Raw genomic sequence first — 27,971 nt, forward strand, 5'->3', positions numbered from 1 at the left:
TCAGTTCCGCCACCTTTGGCTCAGACCCTTTGGTGCCTGCTCACCACAATCACTTGTAAACACAGAAGTCTGGTTTCTGTGTTTACAAGTGACAGCTCTGCACTCTGTATGTAACCCCCCTGAACTCTGCACTCTGTATGTAATGCAAACCTGGTATTTAATGCACCTTTAAGACCCTTCTACTGTTTGTGAAATCTGAACAGGGTTGTGGTTGAGTTCCTGCACCTATTTTCTGAGAAAAAAAGCTCTGGGTATAGCAGCGCTATTTTTAGCGCTGTAACGCCTGAAAAACTCCTCAGTGTGAAAGGGGCCTTATATTGGCCTTTAAAATGTACAAATGCAGCAATTTAGAAATTGGATGAAAGTTTTAGCACTTGGAAAACACTTTTTGAAAGATAAAAATGTGCATTTTATCTACAACTATATGGATCAGACCAAAATGAGGGACATATGAGGAGAAATGAGGGACAGAGGGACATTGCTCCAAATCAAGGACAGTCCCTCCAAATCAGGGACAGTTAGGAGTTATGTTCAAACCACACATGTGAGGTATCACCGCGGTCGTTAGAGCGAGAGCAATAATTCTCGCATTAGATATTCTCTGTAACTCTAAACTGGTAACCTGTAGACATTTTTAAACGTCGCCCATGGAGATTTTTAGAGGTCAAAGTTTGTCGCCATTCCACGAGCGAGCGCAATTTTGAAGCGTGACACGTTCTATATACATTTATTCGGCATAACATTTTCTTTCACACTATATATAAAAAAAGAAAATTATTTTAATTTAAAACAGTGTATTTTTTCCAAAAAAATTGCGATTGAAAGAACCGCTGCACAAATACGGTGTGACATAAAGTATTGCAATGACTGACATTTTATTCTCTAGGGTGTCTAAAAAAAATATGTAGTGATGTGATAATTTCTTTGCCAATTTACCAAGTGTATACTCTTTTTATGCATTGTTTGTTTGCCCTTTTCCAATATGGCTGCTATGCTCGCTCTCTCTCACCAAGGATGAGGTCATTAAGAAGAGCAGAGGATGACAAGGGGTTTTGTGGGTAAGTGGGTGGAGTGAGAGACATGTGGGAGAAGGAGGAAAGTGAATTCCTGCTAAGAGACAGCAGACTGTGTAAGTGTTTCAGCTTCACCTTACTGAGACATACATAGAGAGACTGTTAATGAATTTATGTTTAAAATGGTTCACTGAATGTGCTTTCTTCACTATGTGGACTTTCAAATACAATTCTTTGTGGATTACTGTCTATGTGGAGATATTTCTCAACTGGGATTTCGCTTGCTATTCACAAGCCCCAATTGAGTGGAGGCAGTGTGCTTGTTAGAGATCCTGTCCTGATTACACTGATTATGAAGACTCTGCTCCTAAATACTAGACAGGTGATGCCATCATCCCTCAGGCTGGGTTCACACTACTACACTACTTTCATCCTACTTTGCTCTGCTACATCGGTCCTACATTTATCCTACATTGGTCCTACATCCATCCTACTTTCATGAACAGGATACTACTTTGGTCCGACTTCAATGATATTCAATGGGCCTGAAGTAGGATCAATGTAGGACCAAAAGTAGTACAGGGAGCATTTTCAAAGTCGGACCGACTTGTGTAGGACGCTACAAGACACTCTCATAGGGAAACATTGAACACAGAGCAAAGTAGGATGAAAGTAGTGTAGTAGTGTGAACCCAGCCTCAGTAGCCGCAATGAGAGACAAAAGAATAGTGCTACAAATAAATATATTATGTGTTTGGGGGTTCCAAGTAATTTTCTAGCAAAAAAAAAACAATATTTTAACTTGTAAACACCAAGTTTGAAAAATAGGCCCAGTCCTTAACCACTTCAGCCCTGGAAAATGTTACCCCCTTCCTGACCAGAGCACTTTTTACAATTTGGCACTGTGTTGTTTGAACTGACAATTGCGTGGTCATGCGATGCTGTACCCTAAGGAAATTATTTATTTATTTTTTCAAATGGAGCTTTCTTTTGTTGGTACTTGATCACCTCTGCGGTTTTATTTTGTGTGCTATAAACAAACAAAAAAAGCGACAAATTTCAAAAGAGAAAAAAAATGTCTTCATCTGTGTGTGTGTATATGTGTATATGTATATATGTATATATGTATATATATATATATATATATATATATATATATATATATATATATATATATATATATATATATATAAAAAAAAATTGGTAAAAAAATTGCAATAAAAGTAAATTGTTTGGTTTGTGCAAAACTCAGTGTCTACAAACTATAGGAAAGATTTCTGGCTTTTTTTTTTTTTTTTTTTTTTTTTTTTTTATATACTAGAAATGGCAGTAATCTGCGAAAATCCCTCCCTCCAGCAGTATTGCAACGGAAAGATCGGAGACTTTTGACACTTTTTTTGGGACCATTGGCATTTATGCGGCGAGCAGTGCTATAAAAAAGCACTGATTACTGTGTAAATGTCACTGGCAGGGAAGGGATTAACACTAGGGGCGATCAAGGGGTTACATGTGTGTTTTAACTGTGAGGGGATGGGATTGACTAGGGAAGGAGACCTATCAGTTTTCCTTCTTGGGGGCCCTTTCACACGGGGCGGATCAGTAATGATCCGCCTCCGTGTGTCCGTACAGCTCAGCGGGGATCCTCTGTAAAATCCCTGCAGAGCCGTCGGATGACAGGGCGGTCCCCGCTCACTGTGAAGGGACCGTCCTGTCTTTTCTCCGTTCTCCCCTATGGGGGATCGGATGAACATGGACCGTGTGTCTGTGTTCATCCGATCCGCAGACGGAAGAAAAAATAGGATTTTCTTCCGTCCGCAAAATCGGAGCTTTGCGGAGGCGGGTGATTACGGGTGTCAGCGGATTTTTATCCGCTGACACCCCCAATCACATAGGGACCAATGTAAGTCCCGTTTTTCATCCGCAAACGGATGGATGAAAATGCAGACATACGGTCCGCACATGTGAAAGGGGCCTTAGTGGGAAAACCCGATCTGTCTCCTCTTCCCTGACAGCAAAGGGATTTGTGTTTACACACACAAATCCCCTTGCTGGCGCTCGTGCCCACCGGCCACGCGCATCTGGTCCCCTGCCATGCAGCGGGTGTGCACGCCCTTTGGTGGCCAAAAAAGGGATAGATGTACCGTGTGGGATTACTCTTAGGGGGAGCCATTCTGCCGCAGTATATCTGCATGAGTCGGCCAGGAACTGGTTAGGTGGTTAAACTATGCCCAGTTTTCTTTTTCTCTCACTTTTGATGTTGCACTGTCATGGGCCCACTGATTTCATGATACACCCCCTACTTACACTATGTAGTGCCAGGGCGCCTGCCTAGGGTTGCCACCTGTCCGGGATTCACCTGGACAGTCCAGGTTTTGAATCATGTGTCCGGGTTTCAGTCCCCCTGAAACCCGGACACATTTTTTCAGACATGAATGTAGTTCAGAACAGAGCCTGACAGGGGGGAACTATGCACGCTGCATTACTATTCTCTTTGGAGCGCCCAAAGGTGTCCCAGGTCTGTTATCCTATAGAGCAGAGGTCTCCAAACTTTCTAAACAAAGAGCCAGTTTATTGTCCTTCAGACTTTATGGGGACCGGACTGTGGCAGTAGTGGACATTTTCCTGGCATCAGCGGGAGTAAACATCACCACAATTGGTATTAGAGGGAGGAATAGTGCCCCATTGTTGGTATCATTGGCAGGAATTGTATTGTGTTGGTGTCAGTGGGAGAAATGGTGCCCCATTGTTGATGTAATTTGGCAGAATAGTGTTTCATATCAGTGGGAGGAATAGTGCTCCAAGAGCTGGATAAAAGCAAGAAAGGGGCCACATCTGGCCCCCGGGCCGCAGTTTGGAGACCACTGCTATAGATTATATTAAAAAATAAAAAAAATTGCTGTGCGCCGCTAAAGTGTTCGGGTTTGGCTTAAAGAAAAAGTGGCAACCCTACGCCTGCCTGATGGCATACACATTGGAAGTGTTTAGATATGACCTCATATTGTATGCTTCTGGTAAATATAAAGAAAAATTGGACAATAATATTGTATAATGAATGGCTAGTCTTGGGTGCAATTTTTTTAATCTGCCTTTTCCTCCCCTGAAGCAAAGGTTTCCAGGGGTGGAAAACAACGTCGTGTGTGCATGAGGGCTGTAACACAACCCATGCCCACTTATGCATCTATCTCCTCATGCCTTTGTGCCACATCTAGCAATTTGTTTGACATACTAGTTCAAGTGGGTCACTAGGCAAGAATGCATATGCGGCTTTTTTATACGTTCGTTATTATAATAAACCCTAATAACCTTTGGATATTGTGTGCTAAGCGCCCCTGCATTCCATACACATTACTAAACGTCTCAGTTACTGGCAGCCTGCCCACAGAGAACATGGCGGCAGTCTTTACAACATTCCCCAGGGAGCGGCCAACGCCTCGGGCGCTTCTTGCATCCAATAGGAAGGAGACGTGCTTGCTCCGCCCAGTTGGCCGGTTTTTCCGGACTGTATGAGCCATTTTGCAGGCAGTTGTTAGCGTGCGAGTTTGTGGAACGGCTGGGAGGGGAAAAAGCATCCGCTTGGTGGCGATTGTACTGAGAACGGTGTGCTGATATTATCAGGAATATTTCTCGAGACACCTTCTTCCCTCGACGTCTGGTTCCTATTTAGATGGCAAGCTATCCCGACTTTGTAAACGAGAATGAAATAGGTGAGTGGAGCCTTGACGTTTGATGAAGTCATGGAGGGGGGGGGGGCGCATCGTGTGACGTCACGCTAGCGGATTTCATTGTAATGCGGTGTGTGAACTATGGTCTGTGCTGTCATGGTATTGGGTTCCATGTGTACTCCTAGAATGCTGCAAGGCCATTGGATGCTGTTCTTTACTAAGGCTGGAGAGTGCACTAATGTATAGGAACCAATCGGCTTAACCGAGAAAGCTGATTGGTTTCTATGCAGAAGTGAGCCTGAATGTGTACTCTTTAGTAAATAAACCCCATGCTGCCCATGTATTGATTTTTATATAGAATTCTATCTATAGATTTAGTGTCTGATCTGTAATACGATTAAAAAGATTGCACAATACACTTAATTCAATTATTTTACTTATCTATCAATAGACTTTCCATCTAGGCTAATGAAAGTCATCTTGATGAAATGGATCACGGGCACAGCATGTCTAAGATTCCTTGGCGTGATCATATTACTCGATTCTTTGAGGAGTCATTAGACCAGATCATCACACGTATGGCCGACCTAACACGCAGCTGTCGGTGACACCGATGAGCCCTAGCTCCATGTTCAGTGCACACCAAAGTTAGTTGGCAAGATTGGAACAGCTGTGCGTCACAACCAATCGCCTTCTGATTTTTATTTTTAAAGCAAAAGTGAACAAGCTAAAGATTGAAGCTGATTGGTTAGGCTGCACTGCTGCTCCAGTCTTTAACGTGATACTAAAGTCTGACTTTGACAGCAGCGGGAGCCAATAGTGATTCACTGCTTTCTCCGCCAATGAGGGGGGAGTCCTGGACATCCGAGTCTCGTGCAATGTCGCTGGAAGGAAATGGGGTTCGGGTAAGTATTAGGGGGGCTTCTGCACACAGAAGACTTTTTATCTTGATGCAAACAATGCATTAAAGCAGAGTTCCGCCCAATTTTTTTTCTTAAGTCAGCAGCTACAAATACTGCAGCTGCTGACTTTTAAAATGAGGACACTTACCTGGGTGCCCTCGATGTCGGCAACCAAAGCTGATCTGTCTGTTGGCTCTCGGGTGCTGCCGCCGCCATCTTTGGTTAGGAAATCAGGCCTTGTGGCTTCACTTCCTGGTTCCCTACTGCGCATACGCAACTTGAGCTGCGCGTCCTCACGGTTCCCTGCTGTCTTCTGGGACCTGTCTCTTCCAGAAGACAGCGGGGGTGCCAGATGTGGCGTAGATAGCCCCGGGTGGCTCGGCTATCTATGCCTGGAAGTGGGAGTAAAATACTTGTATTAGACAGGTATCTGCTTCCCCCTGAAAGGTGCCAAATGTGACACTGAAGGGGGAGTTCCGGAAAGTGGAAGTTCCATTTTTGGGTGGAACGCCACTTTGTAAAGGCAGAAGGGTTTTTTTTTTTTTAATCGGTTTAATACATTCCCCCACATACATTTATTGGAGAGATGATCCACACATAGGTGTGCGCAGCCAATAGCATTAGGTTGTGCACCCCAAAGCCCAAACACACACTACCGATCGCTCACGGTGTTCATTCAGAAAGGGGTCAGTAAATTACATATTTACTGGCCCCTTCACCACTCCTAAAACATCCCAGCAGCAACAGCCGAGAGGAGGGAAGCTGGCAGTGGTGCGGGGGTAAATAGGGGGCCAGGGCAGTAGGGGGAATCTGTGCTGCACAGGGTGATTAGGGTGTGCCTTGGCACACCCTGTGCGCACGCCTATGGATCCACACATGCACCTCCTGGCTCCATGTCGTGTATGTGTGTTCACTCTAATATGTAGAAGAGGCAAGGATCCAGGCGGTGCATATGTGCGAATCATCAGTAAATGGATACACTGAGTTTGATTTACTACTGGAGAGTAAAAACCTGGTGTAGCTGTGCACGGTAGCCAGTCAGCGTCTACTTCAGCTTGTTCAATTAAGCTTTTTCAAAAAGGACCTGGAAGCTGATTGGCTTCTATACACCAGCTTTTGCACACTCCAGTTTTAGTAAATTGGCCCCGATGACTTGCTATACGTGTATAATAGCTGGACTCGGCGATCCTGTCTGGGCGTTGGGCACACCCACCGGTAGGTGAGGAAGGTTAGCTGTCTGCTGGCTTCACTTTGTGACCTCCCTGACCTGTACATTGCAATAAATAGGACTAAAGCTGGCCATACACCAGTAGAAATGCCTTTTTTTTTTTCTTTTTTTCTAATGAGGACAAAACGACAATCCTTCTTTTTTTTTTTTTTTTTTTAAATTGCGTGCGCAAAATTTGAATTCTTAGGATGACAAATGATTGAAGGAAATTCTGTTAATGTGGTCGTCGGTCAGGCATTGTATTTTGTATACTGTTGTTGTAAGGACTGAAAAGGTTAACGTTCTGTACATTGGTATGACAATCAGATTACATTTTGAATTAAGTATGCCAACTCCATGCTGGCATTGCCAAATGATTGGATTAATGATTTCCTGACTAGAACTGTTCTCAAAGCTTTAACACACAAGGATCTTTTAGTTTTAAATCTCACTGGGATCCGATAACTGTTACTTTATAAAAAAAAAAAAAGTAGCTTTCGATGTTTTAGATGTGATTTCTAGCATTGGTACACTGACAGCGCTTCATCTTATGGCTTTGTTTGTTTTTCTATACACTGTGACTCCTTATTAATTACAGGCTAATCATTTTATCACAAGCCTTTAGTTTTGTGTGTTTTTAGTTTGTCTTTTTACATGCTTGCATGAGTTGCATTTAATTTAGGCATGACTGTAGCGCTTGTCATGATCTGAGATGCCATTGTAGATGTTGTGTTTCCCATGTCTGCACATTCTCTATGCTCCCCTCCCCCTCTTACGTGGAATTTTTTTTTTCTTCACCTATTTCTACTGCTTGACATTTGTCCAACCAAAGCCCTTCATTTCCACCCTTCCCCCTACCCTCCCTTCTTCTCCCATCCCCCATATGACACACACAAACACGCGCACACACAGGCACGCACTCCCCTCCCTGAACACCACCCTTTTCAGAGCAGTAGTGCTATCCTGCTGTATGGAGGATGGAAACTACATTGGTCATCGCGCCATTTAGTTTGCCATTCTTTTTATATAATACACATTTTCTTAACGATTGTTCAGTGGATTGTGTATTACCACATTAAATATCCACGTTTGTAACTTTTTAAGCTTCATACCTTGCTTTGTTTTGATTTGCCTTGTTACAGCTTTTGTTTCAGTGGAATTAAAGTTCATCTCCAGGTATGATATTTATTGCATAGTTACATTAGTCCAGCTTGGCACAATGTAAGCATGCGTATCTCATACCTGGGAGAAACCAGTGGAAGGTAACAATCGCTGTAGTACATGGTACTTCTACAATCTTCTGGGTTCTGTGTCAGGTGGCTGCCCCACTGCGCACTTGGAACTGTTGCCATTACCAAAACGCTGTGTGTGTGTGTATATATATAACACACACACACACACACACACATCATTGTATCATACATTTTTTTTAATTTATTTTTTAAATGAATACAAAGTGTTCCCTGATTGGATGATGTGGGGATCTGAGAACACTTTGTATGTATTGAAGAAAAAAAATATGCAGCTTGTTCTGTGAATAGCACCAGTGCCAAATGATTAGCCCCCTTTGGTTACTATGCAGATAGACAGCTGCTTGGCTCTGGAACCAGAAGATTGTGGTCATCGTTGTAGTAGCACCAACTACTACAGTGATTTGCAAGCTTCACTGTAATCCCCAGGTTGTGATGAGTTACACCATCAAAGTTAAACATTTAAAAAGTGGAACTTCCGCTTTAAGCACTCCTTGCCCCCTTACATGCCACATTTGGCATGTAATTTATTTTTTTGGTGGGGGGGGGGGGGGGGGCTTCGCTTACAGTGGGAATGACTGTCCCACTTTCTCCTTCCATCTAAGGGCTGCCTAGGCAACTCCTCCTCTCCACCTAGGCAGCCCCTCCCTCTAGGCGATCTTCTGGGACATGTGACTGGTCCCAGAAGATCACCTGTCCACTTCGAGAGCGCAGCGCGACTTGCACAGTGCGTGCCAGGCCGTGAAGCCAAAAGCTGTTACGGAAGAGTGCCCAGAGTGTCAATGGAGGCTGCTGACTTTTAATAAACATAAAAAGCCTGGAACTCCGCTTTAAAGGGAATCTCTAAGCATGCAACAAGTGTATAGACTTTTTATTTTTTTTGTTTTGACTTCAAATAATTAAACACCTCCTCTGCTTTCACTAAATATCTGATCTCATTTCAGCAAGATCACGGACCATTGGGGAACTTATATCGCCGACTTCTCCATTTGAACAGAAGTATGGCCGTGAAAACTGGACGGTGGCTTTTGCTCCAGATGGCTCCTATTTTGCTTGGTCTCAGGGTCAGCGAATTGTGAAACTGGTTCCTTGGACTCAGTGCCTTAAGAATTTGTAAGTTTTTTTGTGTGTTTTTATTATTATTATTATTATTATTTTATTTTTTTATTTTTTTTATGCATGGAAACTCTTTAACCACTTAAGCCCACGGACAAAAAAGCAGGTAAAGGACCAGGCCCCTTTTTTGCGATTCGGGACTGCGTCGCTTTAACTGACAATTGCGCGATCGTGCGACGTGGTTCCCAAACAAAATTGGCGTCCTTTTTTTCCCCACAAATAGAGCTTTCTTTTGGTGGTATTTGATCACCTCTGCGGTTTTTATTTTTTGTGCTATAAACAAAAATAGAGCGACAATTTTGAAAAAAATTCAATATTTTTTACTTTTTGCTATAATATCCCCCAAAAATATATAAAAAGAAAATTTCCTCAGTTTAGGCCGATACGTATTCTTCTACATATTTTCGGTAAAAAAAAATTGCAATAAGCGTTTATCGTTTTTTTTTTTTTGCGCAAAATGTATAGCGTTTACAAAATGGGGGATAGTTTTATTGCATTTTTATTAAAAAAATTTTTTTTTTTTTCTGTGACATTATGGCGAGCACTTCGCACAATTTTGACACATTTTTGGGACCATTGTCATTTTCACAGCAAAAAATGCATTTAAAATGCATTCTTTATTGTGGAAATGACAGTTGCAGTTTGGGAGTTAACCACAGGGGGCGCTGAAGGGGTTATGTTTCACCTAGTGTGTGTTTACAACTGTAGGGGGGTGTGGCTGTAGGAGTGACGTCATCGATTGTGTCTCCCTATAAAGGGGATGACACGATCGATGCAGACGCCACGGGGAAGCCGTGTTTACACGCAGCTCTCCCCGTTCTTCAGCTCCGGGGACCCCATCGGCGATCGGGTTCCGGAGCTTCGGACCGGGTCGTGGGCGTAAGCCCGCGACTGGGTAGATGTACAGGACGTGCCGGTACGTCCATCTGCCCAGCCGTGCCATTCTGTGGACATATATCTACAGGCGGCGGTCCTTAAGTGGTTAAGCGGTTACCTTGTGTAAACCTAACTCCAAGAAAATGAAAGCCACACATGCCTCCCTTTGCCCTGCACGTCAAGTAATGGGGCAAAGGACTAGGGCATACATACTTCTTACACCTTGCTCCAACAGGCTCCCTCTAGTGCTGCAACCAGTTGCAGTTGACTCTGGCTTCCTTTAACCACTCTCGCCCCCTTCCTGCCCAAGACAATTTTCTAATTATTTATCAATTTTTTTCCTTCACTGTTGAGGTGCGACTGATCTATTTTTCCTGGCTGGCCGAATATAGTGTTTACTGCTAGAGGCTGTTGCGGTGGTAGGGGGGGGGGGGGTTAGTCACTGCAAGGGAGGATTTTTGGTTTTCATGTACGATTGTTTCCTTTTAGATTTACCAAAACCATTTAATTTGAGGTCAAACCAAAACGCTTTCAATTTGTATGCAATCAGGCAGGCCCTTGTACTACATAGTTGAAGGTAAATTGAATAAGAAAACTATATAAGCCAGCCTAAGTGAACAAAAATGACAGAGTTCCTATTAGTATAGTGCTTAAATGGGTTGGTCATTTTCACAAGCTGTTAAATTACCATTAGCAGCTACTCTTAGACAAAATTATGGCTAATTGGTCGGAAAAGTTCAGGTTGTAAACAGAATGCGCTGGAAAAAATAAGGTTGTATGGTTAACCCTTTCCCGCCTGGCCTATAGCAGATTGCTGGCCAGACGGTGGTTCTGTTATCTTGACTGAGCGTCATATGACATCCAAGAGGATAATAAGCTGGTGTGCGGTGATTGGTGGTGTTTTGTGTCAGTCTGACACGCTGCTGTTCCGATCGTGGTATGGAGGCTTTTTACCACGTGATCAATCACAGCTGATCATCGCGTGAACCAGGAAGTTCTGGTAAACGTCTCTCCTCGGTTTGCGCTGCCAGGGAGAGCTGATTGGCAGCTCTCCCTGTCAGAGGGGGGGGGGGGGTCTGTGCTGATAATCGACACATTGATTCCCACCACAGTGCCCAGCAGTAACACCTGTCAGTGCCCATCAGCTCTACCTATTAGTGCCCATCGGTGAAAGAAAACAAAATTTTATGACAAAGTATAGTATAGTTCAGCAAAAAATAAAAACCCCCAGAGGTGATCAAATACCGTCAAAAGAAAGCTCTATTGGTGGGAAGAAAATGATGATAAAAATTTAGTTTGAGTATAGTGTGACCGCGCAATTGTCATTCAAAGTGTGAAAGCACTGAAAGCTGAAAATTGGCCAGGGCAGGAAGAGGTGTAAGTGCCTGGTATTGAAGTGGTTAAATAACAAAGCATGCAGCGGTGGCAGATATTAAAGTTGGTGTAACAGGAAATGTGTTGTCTACAGCAATTTGATTATTTCCAGATGGGGGTGAAAAAGCAGTCTAAACTGTTTTTCCTTCTTAGGGACATTGAGAGAAATGTTGCATTCCTGAAGATCGATCATATAAACCAGGGATAAGCAATTAGCGGACCTCCAGATGTTGCCAAACTACAAGTCCCATGAGGCATAGCGAGACTCTGACAGCATCAAGCATGACTCCCAGAGGCAGAGGCATGATGGGACTTGTAGTTTGGCAACAGCTGGAGGTCCGCTAATTGCTTATCCCTGATATAAACCATCTCCTTAGATGGCTGAAATTGCCTTTCTTCTGTCTGCAGTCTTATATCAATGTGTATTTTTGGGGAGTGTGAAAATGCACAACTTGCAACTCTCTGTGATACTGCGTGATGAATTAGTGTGGCACATGGATCGCTGACAGTACCTCTCTCACAAAGCTGTACTGGAACAGGGAAAGTAGTATACGTGGCTTTCTTTCCTAGCATGGCTTTATTGACAGAATGCTTATAATAGGGACTCAGTTTCCTTGACGTTTCTTAATGAATATGAGGCTTTCCCCACGTCCTCTTATTAAACTGTAGCTGAACTTGTTAAAGTGTATATCTAGCCAAAAGCAAACTTTTTTTCGATAGTTTTCAATAGAATGGAGGATTAAAACAAGTTTTGGCTATATGGCTGAATAATGTAGGCTTGTCTAATGCAATACATATGCTTCCATAATATGTTAATGCTACATTATGACAAGCTGGTAGTTCCGTCTGTTCATATCAGTTGACTCCCTGTTAAGAATGAGAGTGGTTCTCAAAGTCCTTAAGATAAACACACTGATTGCTTCCTGTTTTAACATGGTGCAGTCGGGGGCAAAAAGCAGATTCTTGTAGATATTGTATAGCATGACCTTTTTAACTGTTCGTTCATCAATATTTTTCTTTTTTCAGTGCTGCTGGCAATACAAAAAATAGTGTTAACTTGACAAATGCAAGGTTGTCACGACAGAACAGTGATGTAGCACAGAGGAACAAACCACAGGAGCATACAATAGACTGTGGGGATATCGTGTGGAGCCTGGCTTTTGGATCATCGGTGCCAGAAAAGCAGAGTCGTTGTGTGAATATAGAATGGCACCGCTTCAAATTCGGTCAGGACCAACTTCTCCTTGCCACAGGGCTGGGAAATGGGCGAATCAAGATCTGGGATGTTTATACAGGTAGCTTGAGTTCCTTTTTTATCCTTCATAGATGTGTTTTCATATACTGCAAGTTGTGGTAAAACTTTTTCAGATTTCTGATATACAGTACTGTGCAAACGTTTTTTAGGCAGGTTTGACAAAGTAAGCATGCTTTGAAAAATATTTTTGTTTCCATCAATTTTCAAAATGCAAAGTGAGCAAACCAGAAAGAAAAATTCAAATCAGTATTTGGTGTGACTACCCTTTTGGCTTCAAACCAGCATAATTTTTCATTTGAACACTTTGTATACTTGCACAAAGTCAAGGTTTTTGTAGGATTAGTCAGGCGTATGATAAATCAATTATAACAAGCAGTGCCAATGGTCATCAATTTTTATGTGTAGGTTGAAACGGTCATCAAACAGAAGAAAGCTGTGTAGGAGGCTTAAAACTGGGTAAGGAACAGCCAAACTTTGCTACTAAAGTGAGGTTGTGGAATACAGTTTCATGTCACAGGTCATACATGCACCATTACAAGACTGAGCACATTACCAAGACACAAGGTGGCTACACTGCATCAACAAGGTCTCTCCCGAAGCAAACATTTCAAAGCAGACTGGGGTTTTAGGATGTGCTGTTCAAGCTCTTTTGAAGAAGCACAAAGAAATGGGTAACGCTAAGGAACATAGATGCTGTGGTTGGCCAAGGAAAATTCATGCAGCAGATAAAACGCACCCATGCTTGCCTCCCTTCATTATCAGAAGATGTCCAGCAGTGCCTCAGCATAGAACTGGGAGAAACCAGTGGAGCCCAGGTACACCCAACTACTGTCTGAAGGAGTCTGGCCTGAAGTAGTCTTCATGGAAGAATTGCAGCCAAAAAGCCATACCTCCGATGTGGAAGCAAGGCTTAGTGACTCAACAATGCACAAGAACATAGAAACTGTGGTGCAGAGAAATGGCAGCAGGTGCTCAGGGCTGACGAGTCAAAATTGCTTAAGGGCTGGGGAGTGAAACAATGAGTGTCTTCAGGCAACCGTGAAGCATGGTGGAGGTTCCTTGCAAGTTTGGGGCTACGTTTCTGCAAATGCATTTGGATTTGGTTCAGGATCAATGGTGTCCTCAATGCTGAGAAATGCATGCATATGCTTATCCATCATGCTGTATCATCAGGGAGGCGTGTGATTGTCCCCAAATTTTATCCTGCAGCAGGATGACCCAAACATAATGCCAATGTCCTTAAGAACCATCTTCAGCGTAAAGAACAAGTTTGCCCCCCCACAAAGCCCCGATCTCACCAAGTCTGTCTGGGATTACATGAAGAGCTAGAAGGATTTGAGGCAGCCTACATCCACAGAAGATCTGTGGTTGGTTCTCCAAGATGTTTGGAACAACTTGCTGAGTTTCTTCAAATACTGTGTGCAAGTGTACCTAGAACTGATGCTGGTTTGACGGCAAATAAGTGGTCACACATTTATCTTCTGTTCATTTACTTTCCAATTTGTTAATAAACCATTAACACTTCTATTTCAGAAAGCATTCTTGGTTTACAGCTTTTCACACTGCTTAAAACTTTTTCACAGTAGCTTATTTATGAGTGTTGTCAGAGCATCTTTCATGGCCTTAGAACAGTGTTTCCCAACTCCAGTCCTCAAGGCACACCAACAGGTCATGTTTTCAGGCTTTCCATTATTTTGCACATGTGATTTGATCAGTTTCACTGCCTTAGTAATTACTACAGCCGTTTCATCTGAGGCAAATCCTGAAAACATGACCTGTTGGTGTGCCTTGAGGACTGGAGTTGGGAAACACTGCCTTTAGAACACCAGCTAGCAACGGATGCTTTACGGTGTTTCAGCCTTAACTAGGACCTGAGGGACACAATATGAACTACAATATATTTGAGCTCTCCGCTCCCTTCTCTTGTAGAACATATGACGTCTGTTAATCACTTAATTGACACAATGTACCTTAGCTGGCAGTAAATCCTGATTGTTGCTACTTCATAATTATCGAACAGGAAGCCTGGATCATGTGACACAGTATGCCTGTGTTCAATCAGTTTAGGAGAATACCAGTGTTGCCACAAAAAGTTAGTTTCCCACACGTTTCAACCATGACACAAATGTCCTTCTATTTGTGGTCCACATGCTTCGTTCATGGGAACCAGACCATACTTGAAAACATTGCTCATCAAAACTTACATTTTTACACTGGAGCAGTTGTAATCTTCCTTTTTTCTTTCCCCTATGCCTCACTTGCCCCAAGCATGTTGTCATGTTCTTGTGACCATTATGTCATCCTGTTCAGTCACTTATGGATCTTCAGCTATACCTAAAGTTCAATTCCAGCCAAAGCTTAAAAAACTTGTAGATCTTCTTGGCTTTAAATTGCTGTTTGTGTTCTAATTTCTTGTTGGAGAGCTTTTTCCTTGTGATGAACATGTTGTTTTGAAGGCAGTAAGGCCGGGTTCGCATAACATTATAAAATAGACTGATTTCAATGAGGCTGGTTCACATATGTGCGATGCATTCGCACTGCGCATTGCCGAAAAAACGTGTGCCTTTTCTAGGCATTGCGGTGCAAATTCAGGCCCATTATCTTCTATGGGAACACATCTGATTCGCAGATATGTTAATTTCTCTTCAGGATTTCTCTCATTCACCTCTACACTTCACCCTCCCCTCTCCCAGGTCTCCAAATTTGCAGCTAAAACGGAGCTGATCTGCTGAACAGTTCTCTTATCTCTCTCCCGAGATAAGAGAGATGAAATTCGCACCACACAAGTGAGAATCCAGCCTAAGGGGAAATCTCTCTTCCCAGAAATATCAATGTACAGTGTTAAAGTAAAAAAGGCAAAAAACTTTTTTTCCCCTCTTAAGTTTTGGGTAGTGGAGAGGGATAAGTTATAGCGCCTGCAAAATAGGGGATAGATTTTATGGCATTTTTATATTAAAAAAAAAAAATAAAAAAATTAATCGGGACTGCGATATTGCGGCAGACAAATTGGACACTTTTGACACATTTTTAGAAACTTTAACAATTTATACAGCAATTGGTGCTATAAAAAATGCACCGCTTTACTGTAAAAATGTCTGACAGGGAAGGGGTTAACATTGAATGGGGGTGGGACTTACTAGGGGAGAGGACAGATCGCTGTTCATACTACGGAACACATTTGCATCGATGCATTTTTGGCAAGGGTTGGACTTTTTTTTTATTTTTTTTTATATTCCCCCGCATTGTGCATGTGATGTACTTCAATTGACCTACATCCAAAACGCAAGTACTGCGTTTTTACAGTGGTTTTTGCTGCTATTTGTTTTTTGGGCTTTCACTGTATATAGCTGGTTGCTAAGGAGCGTGCTGGGAAGCCAGCCGCCGCCGCATCCTTATTGAGTCATCTGGGTTCCCCCGCTGACAGCTGAATATAAAGATTTACCGGCTAAAAATTTCACAGGGGATAAAACAACGTGGTCTGGTATGGATTTTGAGGCAAACCCTCCCCCCCCCGCCATAAAAAAAAAAGACCCCAAAGCCAGGTATAAACCTGCTCCAAAGAAAACGTCTGGAGATGTAGGAAATATATTTAGTCGAGATGAGCTGACATTTCGGCCGATAACGGGTGCCAAACCTCGCACTAATTCACATTGTTTGGTCTTTTTTTTTTTGCTGCGCTTAGTGTTTCTTAGGTCATGTGACTCAAAAACGTAACACGCGTGTGTTTTTAATTCTTGCTGCATTTTCAATGCATTTAAACTTGAGGTGCATTTGTTGCACCAAGCTGGATTTTTAACACCACAATGGAAGTCCGACGGACCAGTGCGCAGACATTGAATTTAAAAGGATACATTTTTCTTGAGCTCTTCTTGCGCTAAAGGTGCAAATAATGGCCGACAAATTCATATTGATTTAAATTTATAATAATTAAGTCAAATTTAATAAAATTATATATAAAAATATAACTTTTTGCATTCTGCATTTTTCGTTTTGGCACCAAATTTCCATTCAGTGCACCTCCTAATTTTTGGGGGGACCAGTTGGATAGCTTCAGTTTTAGGCAGATGTGTACGTAATGGCAGCCTTTTTTATATCTCCATTAAGTAAATCTAGAATGGAGACCAGGTGATACCAGGGTACATACTGTAGGCTCACTCTGGCATTGTATTTTTTAGTACAATCTTTTGCAGGATTTTACTAAAAATGTATCTGAAAGAAGGAAAGAACTTTCTATTTTAAGGTGATTCCATTTGACTTCACATTTAAGGTGAACCACAAAGTAACTGTGATAAATTTGAGTTTGCTTTTTGATTTCATTGTATTCAAAGATTTCATGATAAACTTTTGTGCCTACTGTTTGCAATTCAATCAGCCCGATAACCTGGAGGTATACGAAAGTAAATAGTATGCGATGCACTTTGAGCTTTGGATTATTTGAATGTTTGACTACTGAAGTGGCTGAGAACTTTTGTTTCCTTTTTTATTTAGGCTTCAATGGTTAGCCAGCATCTTTCTTCGTATTGATTTTCTGTCTGCTGCATTCTGTATTGGGAGACTTTTTTTTATATAGTTATTTAAACATTGTTTTCTAGGTTACTTGGATTTGTGTTCATAACTCCTGTAATCTCTGCTATGGAGAACCTTCTGGTTCCGGGTTAAAGATAAGTTACACCCAAACCCCTTCTTGTATTCAGTGAAAAGCTGAACAAACTGGCCATATTTGCCTGATTTTGTCTGTCCAAACCCATCGCTGATGTTTTGTAAACATCAACTGGGAGTCTGAGGTTTTGCAACGGTAGCATTACCCAGCTGGCTGGCGCTTGGTCCGTGACCTCAGTCAGGACCCCCAGCATGTATTGATGCACCCGCCCTCACTTTCCCGACATGGTATCCTACCAATGTTAAAGGCAAGGGACAGTACACAATTAAAAAAATAAATTAATGTGGAGGACAGCGTGGGATTCCCCCTAAAATTCAAGCTATTTTTGAAAGAGCTGAGCCACCCATGTGTGACTTTTTTTGTTTCTTCAGGACTTTGTAATTTGGGTGAATTTTGCTTGCTTGTACCTGTGGAAGAGGGATGCAGAGTGTTGGGTACTGACCTGCCTTGGCTGAAGAAAATGATCAGCTAGAAAATCTGTACCAGCTGAGAAGGGAGGTTCATATCTCACTTGAGCAGTTTCCTCATACAGGGAATATTTAATTCTTACCTTTCTGTAATTTTCCTTTCCTGGTGCCTGTCCATGGCAGCATAAGCATTGTTGGTGGTTCCACACTTGGCCAACCATGTGTATGCTGCCATGATGGCACCAGTAAAATGAATTGCCTACAAATGTTCCCCAGTTTGGTAGTAGACGGCTGAATCTGGTGAATGTTCTGATTTGTAGATGTTTTAATCCCAGCAGAGGGCCTGCCCTCCATCGTATATCTTGGCTTGCAGCAAACATACATGGCATAGTATTGATTTAAAAGGTGGAAATTAATGGAAGGAAAATGCCTAGCATAGAAGTAAGCACAAGTTGATTGTTCCTGTAATCTGTGAATTAATTTATTTCTACTTTTCTCTTCCTCAGGGAAGCTCCTCCTTAATCTGATGGATCATGCTGAAATTGTAAGAGATTTGACATTTGCCCCAGATGGCAGCCTTATACTTGTTTCTGCTTCCAGAGACAAAACGCTCAGGGTGTGGGACCTGAAAGATGATGGTAGGTTTCCAACTTTTTTTTTTTTTTTTTTTTTCTCTGCTTGACAAAAATGCTTTAAGGCAAACTGAAGAGATTCCTTATTAATTCCTTGGTAAATGCTTTTGAGTTCTCTGGACTAGCCTTTCTAAACTAAAATTTTAACTTTGATCTATGTGATGCCTTAAACTTTATAGTATAAAATACATTGGTTTCCAGTGAAATTCTTAGCAGGCCAGAGCCTATGTTGGATGTATTATGTCGTGTTATTATTAAATTGGGTTTACACTACCTACAGGAATGCAAAATATAGCAAATCTTCAGGCATCCAGACAGTATTAAATGATTTTGCTACCCAGCCCGATGATTGGCACTTACTATTTGGTCTAGCAATGCAGGTCCTATATTGCCCCCCCCGGTAACATTCTCTGAGTTCTAACAAAGGGAAAGCCAGTAAGTGTTAAAACTGAATTGGGAAGTAGCAGCGATCTTTCTGGCTATGTAGTGTGACAGTTGTATAAATCATAAAATTTGCTAAATGATATTCCATATTTGACAGCAAATGTGAGTTTAGATGTTTTGCATTTGGTGTGAAGCAACAGGTTCATTTTAAAGCCTAAGTGTACTTAGTGGATGTAAACGCTCACATATACCCAGTGAAGTGAACAGCCTCAGATGATACAGAGTAAACAAATCCTCGTGCATATAAGTCTTATTTCTGTATATCTGCTGTCCTTGGGTTTCTATACTGTTTATAAAGTGAACATCGTGTTAAAATGTTTTCTTCTTGTTTCACCACTGGGTGTGGAGTCTTGGCATACACTGTGTGACAGCTAATTGGAGAAAAGGTACGCACACACCCCACTCTCCACATAGGCAGAGGAATAAAAGCTGCAGAGCTGTACTGTGAATAGAACCAGCTCTCTTCTAATCTCTCTATGCACCTTCCCCAACAAATGACAAGCCGCTTTAATCTCCTGTGCCAGAACTTGTCTGAAGTGATCATGCTGAAAAGAGGAACGAAGCGGCAGAAAGACACGGCACTCGGAGCTTTGGGGAGAGATAAACACTGCAGATATGTTCCTAGATTTCATGAATGGGGGGTTTACGTCCACATTAAATAAAAACCGACACACGGCTTGGTCAGTAGGATGTGTCCATTGTGCTGATTACTTTTTAGTTTTAAAGCTTCTTCTTTCCCTGAGTCTTCATATCCAGATTACCCTTGGCTACTGGTGCCTACAGAAATAGTGGAGGCACGAAGAAAATATTAGGAATTTCCCTTGGGTTTATTTTTAGTCTCACGACTATTGGTGGTCCCTTTTTAAATATCTGCCCCCAACTACCATTGTGAGATCAATTAAAGTGTGTGTGTGTGTGTGTGTGTATAAAGCCAAAAACATTGTTTTGGGTCGTGTGGGAAAGTGTTATGTCTGGCTGGTATTGGTCTCCTGGGCTCTTTTAAAGAGATTTCCTCTCACTTTGTCCTGATGTTTTACCAGTCAGGAAGTGAGGAGAGGCCTGGATAACAGTAAAAATCCATCAGGGGTTCTAATCCTTCCCTAATCTATACAAAACTTTAGAGTTTTTTTTTTGGCTTCCCAAACATTTTAATGTAGGACCCCCCCCCCCTTCCTTTTTCTCTGTAATACGTAAAGCTCATGAGACCAAGTGCACTGCTTTCCATTTTCCCATCCACAACTGGAATATCAATGGTCAATATTTTGCCATATGTTTCTTTAAGACCTAAATTGTATCCTACTTTTTTTTCTGCAGGAAACATGATGAAAGTGTTAAGGGGACACCTAAACTGGGTGTATTGCTGTGCATTCTCCCCCGATTCCTCCATTTTATGTTCCGTCGGAGCTGGTAAAGCAGTAAGTGTCAAAGTACCTTAATTTTTATTTGTTATGCATCATTTAAAATGAGAATTCAAAATCTTAGCTTACATTTTTGCTCAGTGTCCTTTTGTAATCTAGTATTTTGATGTGAAGCATTTGAATGCATGATTAAACTTTTATGAAAATATACAAATGGCATAAATAATTCTTAATTTGCATTGCTTTTGGCAAGCTGATCCATTTCAAATATCTTAGTGAAATTAGCAGTATCCATTCCCTGTGTTATGAGACTCATCCCTTGCTTTGCACATGCTAATATGGTTAAAGAATATCTAAAGCCAACTTTTTTATTTAGTTTTGGGTATTGTAGAAGTTGTAGAACATGTCAGATTTTTATTGCTATTGGTGTCCCCACTGGGGAGATTTTCCTTCTCTAATTATCCTACTGTTTTAAGGGAATATTCCAAATTTGAATTGTCACCTGAAAAGGAGAGGGGAAACCTAGCAGTGGAGTATTTGTTACCGGGACAGCTGAGGGGATCTTCCTCCTTTTTGGGAGAGATTTCCTCCTGCTGCCAGTTGAGTCTACTGGACAGGAAGTGAATGGAAATCTTCCTGGTTAGAGACAAATGGCAAAAATGGTGTTGCCCATCTCCTACTCTATCCAAGATTTAAAAAAAAACATTTTGGCTTTAGATTTACTTTTAAGGTGTATTTGAGCCAATAAATAGTTCTGGAAATGCACATTCCTTCCAAATCCTGTTGGTAATTAAATATTGATAGCAGCTGCCAGAAATTGTATACTGCAGAATCTAAATACAGTGCAGGCTACTGCTCCTTTTTAGCCCATATGGCACAGATGAACTTATGCACGCTAGTTAATGTATATTTTTTGTTCTATAATATAGGCATTTTATGAAAAAATAATGGCACTGTAGTTCGACTAATGAATGTGAAACTTTTCAAAGGAGCAGTACAATTGTAGGCTATAATGTATTTAATAATTGACGTGCATATTATTGTTAACCTTTTGCTATTATAGGCTGTGTGTGTTCCATAAGCTTCTTGCTTTCCCTGTCACAGGTGGTGGCAGCAATGTGGGTGTGATTGAGGTTAAGTTGGTACCACACACAGGAGAGCACAGTGTTAGCTGGGCAGAGAGTGGCATCTCTGGCTACCAGGCTGGGGACGACCAATGCCATAGGACGAAGTAACCTTGCTTGCGACTGCAAGGTGTACTGTACGTACGCAGGTGCTGGTTGATGTCCACTTTCTGCTTCTTTTTCTTTTCATTGTTTGTACTTTTTAGATTGTATTTACTTTCATTGTCTAATACTCAACTTAAATGGAAGTTTTATAGTTGTAAGCATTTTCCTAGTTATAAATTAAATTTATTTGAAAGGTATAGCCTGCTTTCACTGTATTACTATAGTCTGACCTGTGAATGCATAACACGATAGTCACATTTTTATATATTTCTATTGTGACTTGTGAGGCTATACATTTTGATATATACGGTATATAAAAATGTTTGTTAAATAAAGTAAGGTGTTAGTCTGTATTGTCCTTGTCTTGTTTGCCAAAAGTGATTTTCTTTTGGCTGTCAATTCTCTCTTTTCTTGCAGTATCTGTTTGTCTTCCTGGGCTCACGTTGGTGATGCAAGCCTTTTGTAACAAGTGAACTTATTCTCTCAAAGGGAGTACAACTGGAGTAACCATATAATAACTTTTATACTATGTTCGTACAAATAGCTTTATTATTGTAAAACAATGAAAACAGGGGTTGTAACGAACCCATCTGTTCCTATGTTAGCCATAAAGCCAAATAAATTCTGTATTTATATCTTATATTGTGCATTTTAATAGAACTTGCTTTTAGCAGTAACCTGTTAACTTGAGCTGATTTTTAGTTCTTGCATGCTTAACTTTTTAATGTTATACCATTTAATCTATTTGGATATGACACTGAGCGGTTACAGTATTTTGTTTGGTTAATTTAATACTCTGATTATTAAATAGTGTTAGCTTCGTAGATCTGTCAGCTAGCATGCTTCCCATTTCATGTCTATAACAACTGTGTTTTCCTTTCAGGTGTTTCTGTGGGACATGGATAAATACATTATGATTCGTAAGCTAGAAGGGCACTACAATGATGTGGTAGCATGCGAGTTCTCTCCTGATGGAGCTTTGTTGGCTACTGCATCCTATGATACCAGGGTTTATGTTTGGGATCCCCATATTGGGTCTATTCTCTTTGAACTTGGGTAAGAAGATTTTATTTTTTTCTTATGGAAATAGTGGTAACAGTTGCTAACCTAGTTCATTCTGTTTGGGCTGCATTAGAGCCATGTATTCCTGCAGTTAACTCTGTAGACCACCTACTTCCATTCAGAATTCTTATGTCTTGCTGCTCAGCTTGTACCAGGCCAGTGATTTTTCTATTGGATTTGGTTTTAAGAGCAGTCGCTTATGCAGGGTTAAAGATGAGGGGAAGAAGCTTGTTAGGGTCACCATTGCTCACTGCAGTCTTATTTTGACAGGTACCCAACTTTCTTTTTTGTTTTCAAAAGCTGTTGTATACATTTGTATTTGCACTGTATTAGCTAAATATGTGGTGCTTCTGCTACGCTAAGTACAGGTTTCATTGAATTATTTGCTGGATCCATTGCTTGCAGATTCCTGAACATTTCTATACCATTTAACTGCCTACACATGACTACCTCTTAAGCCCTGTGCACACGGCCCAGAATCTCATCAGGAAAAAAAACATTGTTTTTCCTGACGAGATTCTTGGCAAGAATCTCTTGCCGGCCGAGTGTACAGACCCTCCATTCAAAAGTACCGTTGTGCTTTTGAATGGCACGAACACAGTGCTCGTCACATTCAATGCTGTCGCCGCCATCTTGCTACACCCTACCTATGTCTAGGAAGCTACCGCGCATGCGTCTAAGTAATTTTGAGCATGCGCAGGTTTACACGGTGACAGGTTAGTATACAGACGCTCGGGTTTCTCAGCAGGAAAACGCCGCCAAGAATCACAACGAGAAAATAGAGAGCAGGTTCTCTATTTTCGTTGTCGCGATTCTGGGCAGTTTTCTTGACTAGAAACCTGAACGCCTCGTGTACGCACACGCGCACACACACACACCAAGAAAGCTCTGCCAGCAGTTTTCTTGATGGTTCTTGCCGAGAAAACCGTGCGTGTGTACGAGGCTTAACACTTCTATCAAGATTGATCATGGCTTATTAGCTTGCTTTGGACAAATTGCCTTCTGAAGGTTCCTGAGATCTCTATGCAGCTATGCTACAGTAGAGTAACAGCACTATACTTCAGGAAACGCTCATTGTTAAACTGTGCCGTACAGTAGATTCTGACTGGCTCAAAATGCTATCCTCCCTCTCCTAGTCTAAAATAGTTAATCTTCCCACTTCCTGCACCTAGGTGCTTAAGCTTCCTAACCTACACCGCACAGACTCCTGGGAATGTAGTGGGTGTAACTTTCCAGGAGTCTGTGCACTCCCCAGTCTCGAAGAATCATGTGACTTGGACAGTACAGGTGCTGAAACCTGATCTGAAACCTATTACACTGCTTGTGCAGCACTGAGCATGTGCGAGATCTGCAAGGCTTAAAATCCAGGAAGTCATACAGTATGGCTTCATGATGCCCACACTTAAGATGGGCCCCAGTCAATTTCTATTTTATAAAGTGTCTAAATGCTGTAACGACCTAACAAAACGGACCTTAGTTTACAGACTAACTTTACTAGACTACATTAAGCTTGTGTATTACAGGGGTATTTATATTTAAAAAGTGAAATTGTGGCCGGAACTCTGCTTTAATGTGTCTCGATAGAAAGTATAGGTGCTGTGGTTTCAGATTTTCTTTTTATAAATTGCTTCTGGCTATTATCGGTTCATGTCTTAGTTATTTTTTTATAAAAAACTCTTCAAAAAAAGAAAGTTCATATTTGCAATCGCTATGTGGTGGGGGGGGGGGGGGGGGGTGTTTGTGTGTTTTATTTTATTTATTTATTTTTTGAGCAAATGTAAAATGCGTAGAAACCTGCAATATGCCCATGAGGCCAATTAAACTGTTTAATTTTTATATATAATAATTTTTATTTTTATTTATTTTTTTACAGGCACTTATTTCCTCCACCCACACCTATATTTGCAGGAGGAGATAATGGTCGATGGGTGAGATCTGTCTCATTTAGTCATGACGGAGTACACATTGCAAGTCTTGCTGACGACAGGTATGTGTCTAATATTCTTCAGATAGCAACATATAACTTACTATACTATACATATGGATGTGCGTTTTGTACTAATGGCATAAACTTGATAAGCCCAATTATACTGTTCGAGGATTTCTCGCAGCATTGTAAGAGGGGTATTATCACACATCTGTTCATATCGGCTGCCCTGTCACTCCTGCCTACATGCTTGTTCCACATCAGTGATTTAAAAGTGGCGGTAGGCTTAAGGATAGCAGGCGTGGTGTTGAGAGTTCACGTTTTCAAAACCAGTCCACCATATTTGGGATATTTGTATCCCAAATGTTTCCCTTAAACTAGATTGTATCAAAATAATTGGTTGTATGCAACCTTTTATGTAAGTTGATGGTATGCAGCATTAATGCAGTCATTGCAAAAATGTCCTTGTTCTTTTGATATTTACATATTTGTGCAGCTTATTCAGTAAAATTCTTGTCTGCTGTTCTAGGTTGGTGAGATTTTGGCGCATTGATCGTAAATGTCCTGTTGAAGTTGCACCTCTAAATAAAGGTCTTTGCTGTGCCTTTTCTACTGATGGCAGTGTTCTAGCTGCTGGGTAAGATTGCTGTAACTCTATTTCCTATCTTTGGTCAGTCATTGCTGGCTTTGCCACTTTCACTATTACAATGTCTATCACCTACCTTTACTGCTGCAATGCCTCTTTACCCTTATAATCTTAGTGTTGGTGTCCAGTCAGCTCTGAAATCTTCCATGATCCCCTGTTTGTAGCGTACGTGCTCTTGGTACTGATGGGTGTCGCTAATGTGGGCGTATGATTTGATTTAAAAAAAAAAAAAAATTCCCCTTGCAAAACGAGCAAAGTGTGCAGACTTTAGTGTAGTGGGTGTATAAACTTTTTATTAAAGAGTCAATTAGCAACTCACGTGAAATAAAGGGAATTATGCTTATTGTGGTTCTCAAAAAGCTTTCCCGCTGTGGAGGACACCAAAAAACTGTTACAGTGGATACACTGGATATGGTCTTGATGGCACCTGCATTAGCCAAGAGACAGCAAGGTGGCAACAGCACACAAATTGGCAACGGAGTGTATGAATGATCTCATGCACTAGTTATTGGTGCATCTGCAGGTGGGAGGAGGAAGCATCCAAGATGAGGCTGCTGCAAGGGGTAGCTGGGGTCATCAGCCAGCCTTGGGTGAGGAAGAGAATTTGTGGATTAATTGACCACAGGCAAGGACAGGATGTAATCAAACAGGAAGTGATGTTAGGGAGCATGGTAACATGTTTTGAGGCCCTCGCCCTCAAGCCAGTTTCTTCCTATGGGGGCATATGTAAAGACTCACCCTCTGCATCTATAGACAGACACTGGGGGGCTCGCCCCTGCTCCCTTATCACTGGCTTTGATTACAGCGGGAGCCAATGGCTTCCACTGTCTCGGCAAAGCCTGTGAGTCCAGGAAGTGATGTGACAGAGCTGCTGCAGATAGGCACATCCCTGGACCGAGTGAGGGCCCAGGTAGGTGTGAGGGGGGGGGGGGGAATACAAATACCTAAACATTTCCCTTTAATACAAGGAAAGCATTAAAGCAGACTGCAAACAGGTGCAGGCGCCTTTATTCTAAGGGAAACCGGCAGTGGGGCCTTCAGGCTTCACTGCCGGTTTCTTACTGCGCATGCTCGGCGCTTCATAAATGGCCCTGTCCTCTTTTGGACCACACAAAGGTCCCAGAAGGCAGCAGGTGAGAAGGACGTGAGTGACAGAAGTAGACAAGGTACATCATAAAAGGTAAGTAAGGGGGAAAAAGATATCCAAAATCGAGTGGTGGAGGGGTTATCATTACTTTAAGATAAAGTTGTAAAAGTGGGTGGAACTCTACTTTAGGTAAAACTGTTTAGGCTTTATAGCCACTTTAACTCGCAGATACATTTTATTTTCCCCTTTGGTAAAAGTAAAAAGATATTCAACATTAATGTTGTACAACGCCAATATTTTAGATCCCACACTTAACAAAACTCTGCTTTTAGCTTTAGTGAGCACATGGCTGTAAAAAAATAGGTACCAGTGATCTTCCAGATGTAAATTTTTTTTTTTTTATTTCAACTTGCAGAACTCAGGATGGAAATGCATATTTCTGGGCAACTCCCACTTATGTTTCCAGCCTTCAGCACTTATGTCGAATGGCAATAAGAAGAGTGATGACTACAAGTCAAGTCAAGAATCTGCCAGTGCCTCCAAAAACCATGGATTTTCTTACCTACCAAATGGTATAAGGAACTTTATTCCATCAACCTGTTCCATTTGTTGAAACTGGCAACGCACTCAAATGCATTACACCATTTATGCTTTAAATGTTACAACCTATTTTGAATATTTAAAGTACAGTATTTAAACATTGATGCATTTCTGATCACGCTGAGCTTTAAATGTGATTTTAGGGGTGTTCTACATCCCTCCCAAGGTGAAATTGGAATGTGGACTCACAATCTGTACAACTGTGAAACTGTAAATACATGTGTAAGCTGCTATACGTGCATTTCTGTTGCTTAAATATTTAGAACTTTTTTTTTTTTTTTTTTTTTAGTATGGCTTATTTTAGAATGTCTGTTTCATCTTTTGTGTATGATGAACTATGAACTAGGGTCTGCTGGTGCGTGCTGCAAAATGTGGACTGGGATCCATTCGGTGGGGCTGTTGTAGGCAAGAGGTGACCTAAGTGATTTTCCCCTAACTTACATTCTTCCTTCCTCCCTTTTTTTTTTTTTTGGTGACGTTGTCACAAAGTACAGATTTACTCTCTGGCTTTAAGTTTTAACTTCATGAGTCCAGTCTTCATGTTTTTTCATGTACATGTTTTTAGAGATGAGTTTGTGGGGGTTAGATTGTATTGCAATATTCTACATGTGAGCCCTCATGAAAATCTTTAGGGGCTTATTTTGGTTGGCTGCCAAAGATGAGCAAAGTGTTCTCTACTGCCTTTTGCTGTTTGCACTTGCAAGTTAAACGAATGTATGCAGTGCACCTAATGCTAACCATATATTTTTGTTGAATTATGCCAAAAGGTCTATAAATAAACACTTTTTTTGTAATCGTGTGGTTATTCAGTTTAAAAATGTATGCTTGTATTTATGCATTTGGGCATTCATCTTCCAGTCACTTTATGAAGAGAACTTGAGAAAACTTCTTTCGACAGTTGAAGAATAACTTTGGTCTAGAAGTTTTGATATGTGCATCTTTATCTTAAAGTGGTATTAAACCCCCAAACAAGAATGCAGTGAAACCTCAGATTGAGGGCAATTTTGACAAACATTTGTGCGGGTTCCTGCACAGATGTCTATACAAAAATCGCACTCCCAAAGTTGCCAAAAGTAGTACAGGAACTACTTTTGGGAATCGGTGCCCCACTGCCGGCAATAGCCGCAGATTTTTGACATTTCAACTCGCATTGCCAAATCGGACCAATGTGAACTTAGGCTAACAGGCCAAGCTGTCCAGGCAAAGAGGCAGTTAAGAGGGTTGGGACAAACTGTTTACCATTTCGCAGAGGTAAAAAACTATTG

At 41.4% G+C, this 27,971-nt stretch overlaps 1 protein-coding gene across 2 annotated transcripts; it reads left to right on the top strand.

The window, feature by feature from the left end:
* The first annotated feature begins 1,061 nt into the window (after positions 1 to 1,061).
* Positions 1,062 to 27,500, top strand: WSB1 (WD repeat and SOCS box containing 1). Of its 2 annotated transcripts, none has more exons than XM_040336673.1 (9): positions 1,062 to 1,129; positions 8,978 to 9,146; positions 12,426 to 12,694; positions 18,228 to 18,359; positions 20,112 to 20,212; positions 22,268 to 22,440; positions 24,320 to 24,433; positions 24,903 to 25,010; positions 26,522 to 27,500. In XM_040336673.1, the coding sequence occupies exons 1-9, from the start codon at positions 1,081 to 1,083 to the stop codon at positions 26,682 to 26,684; spliced, it is 1,278 nt and encodes a 425-aa protein (XP_040192607.1). In that variant the 5' UTR covers positions 1,062 to 1,080; the 3' UTR covers positions 26,685 to 27,500. The 2 variants fall into 2 exon arrangements, with proteins under 2 accessions (XP_040192607.1, XP_040192608.1); XM_040336674.1 differs by lacking the exon at positions 1,062 to 1,129 and adding an exon at positions 4,509 to 4,716.
* The last annotated feature ends 471 nt before the right edge of the window (positions 27,501 to 27,971 follow it).

The sequence above is a fragment of the Rana temporaria genome, chromosome 2 (assembly GCF_905171775.1).
Source record: "Rana temporaria chromosome 2, aRanTem1.1, whole genome shotgun sequence".
Lineage (NCBI taxonomy): Eukaryota > Metazoa > Chordata > Amphibia > Anura > Ranidae > Rana > Rana temporaria.

Excerpts from the sequence above, each read along its gene's own strand:
- WSB1 (XM_040336673.1), top strand. The coding sequence starts at position 1,081 with ATGTGGGAGAAGGAGGAAAGTGAATTCCTGCTAAGAGACAGCAGACTG. Across the intron at positions 9,147-12,425 it reads ACTCAGTGCCTTAAGAATTT|TGCTGCTGGCAATACAAAAA; the intron begins GTAAGTTTTTTT and ends TTCTTTTTTCAG. Across the intron at positions 25,011-26,521 it reads GGCAGTGTTCTAGCTGCTGG|AACTCAGGATGGAAATGCAT; the intron begins GTAAGATTGCTG and ends TTCAACTTGCAG.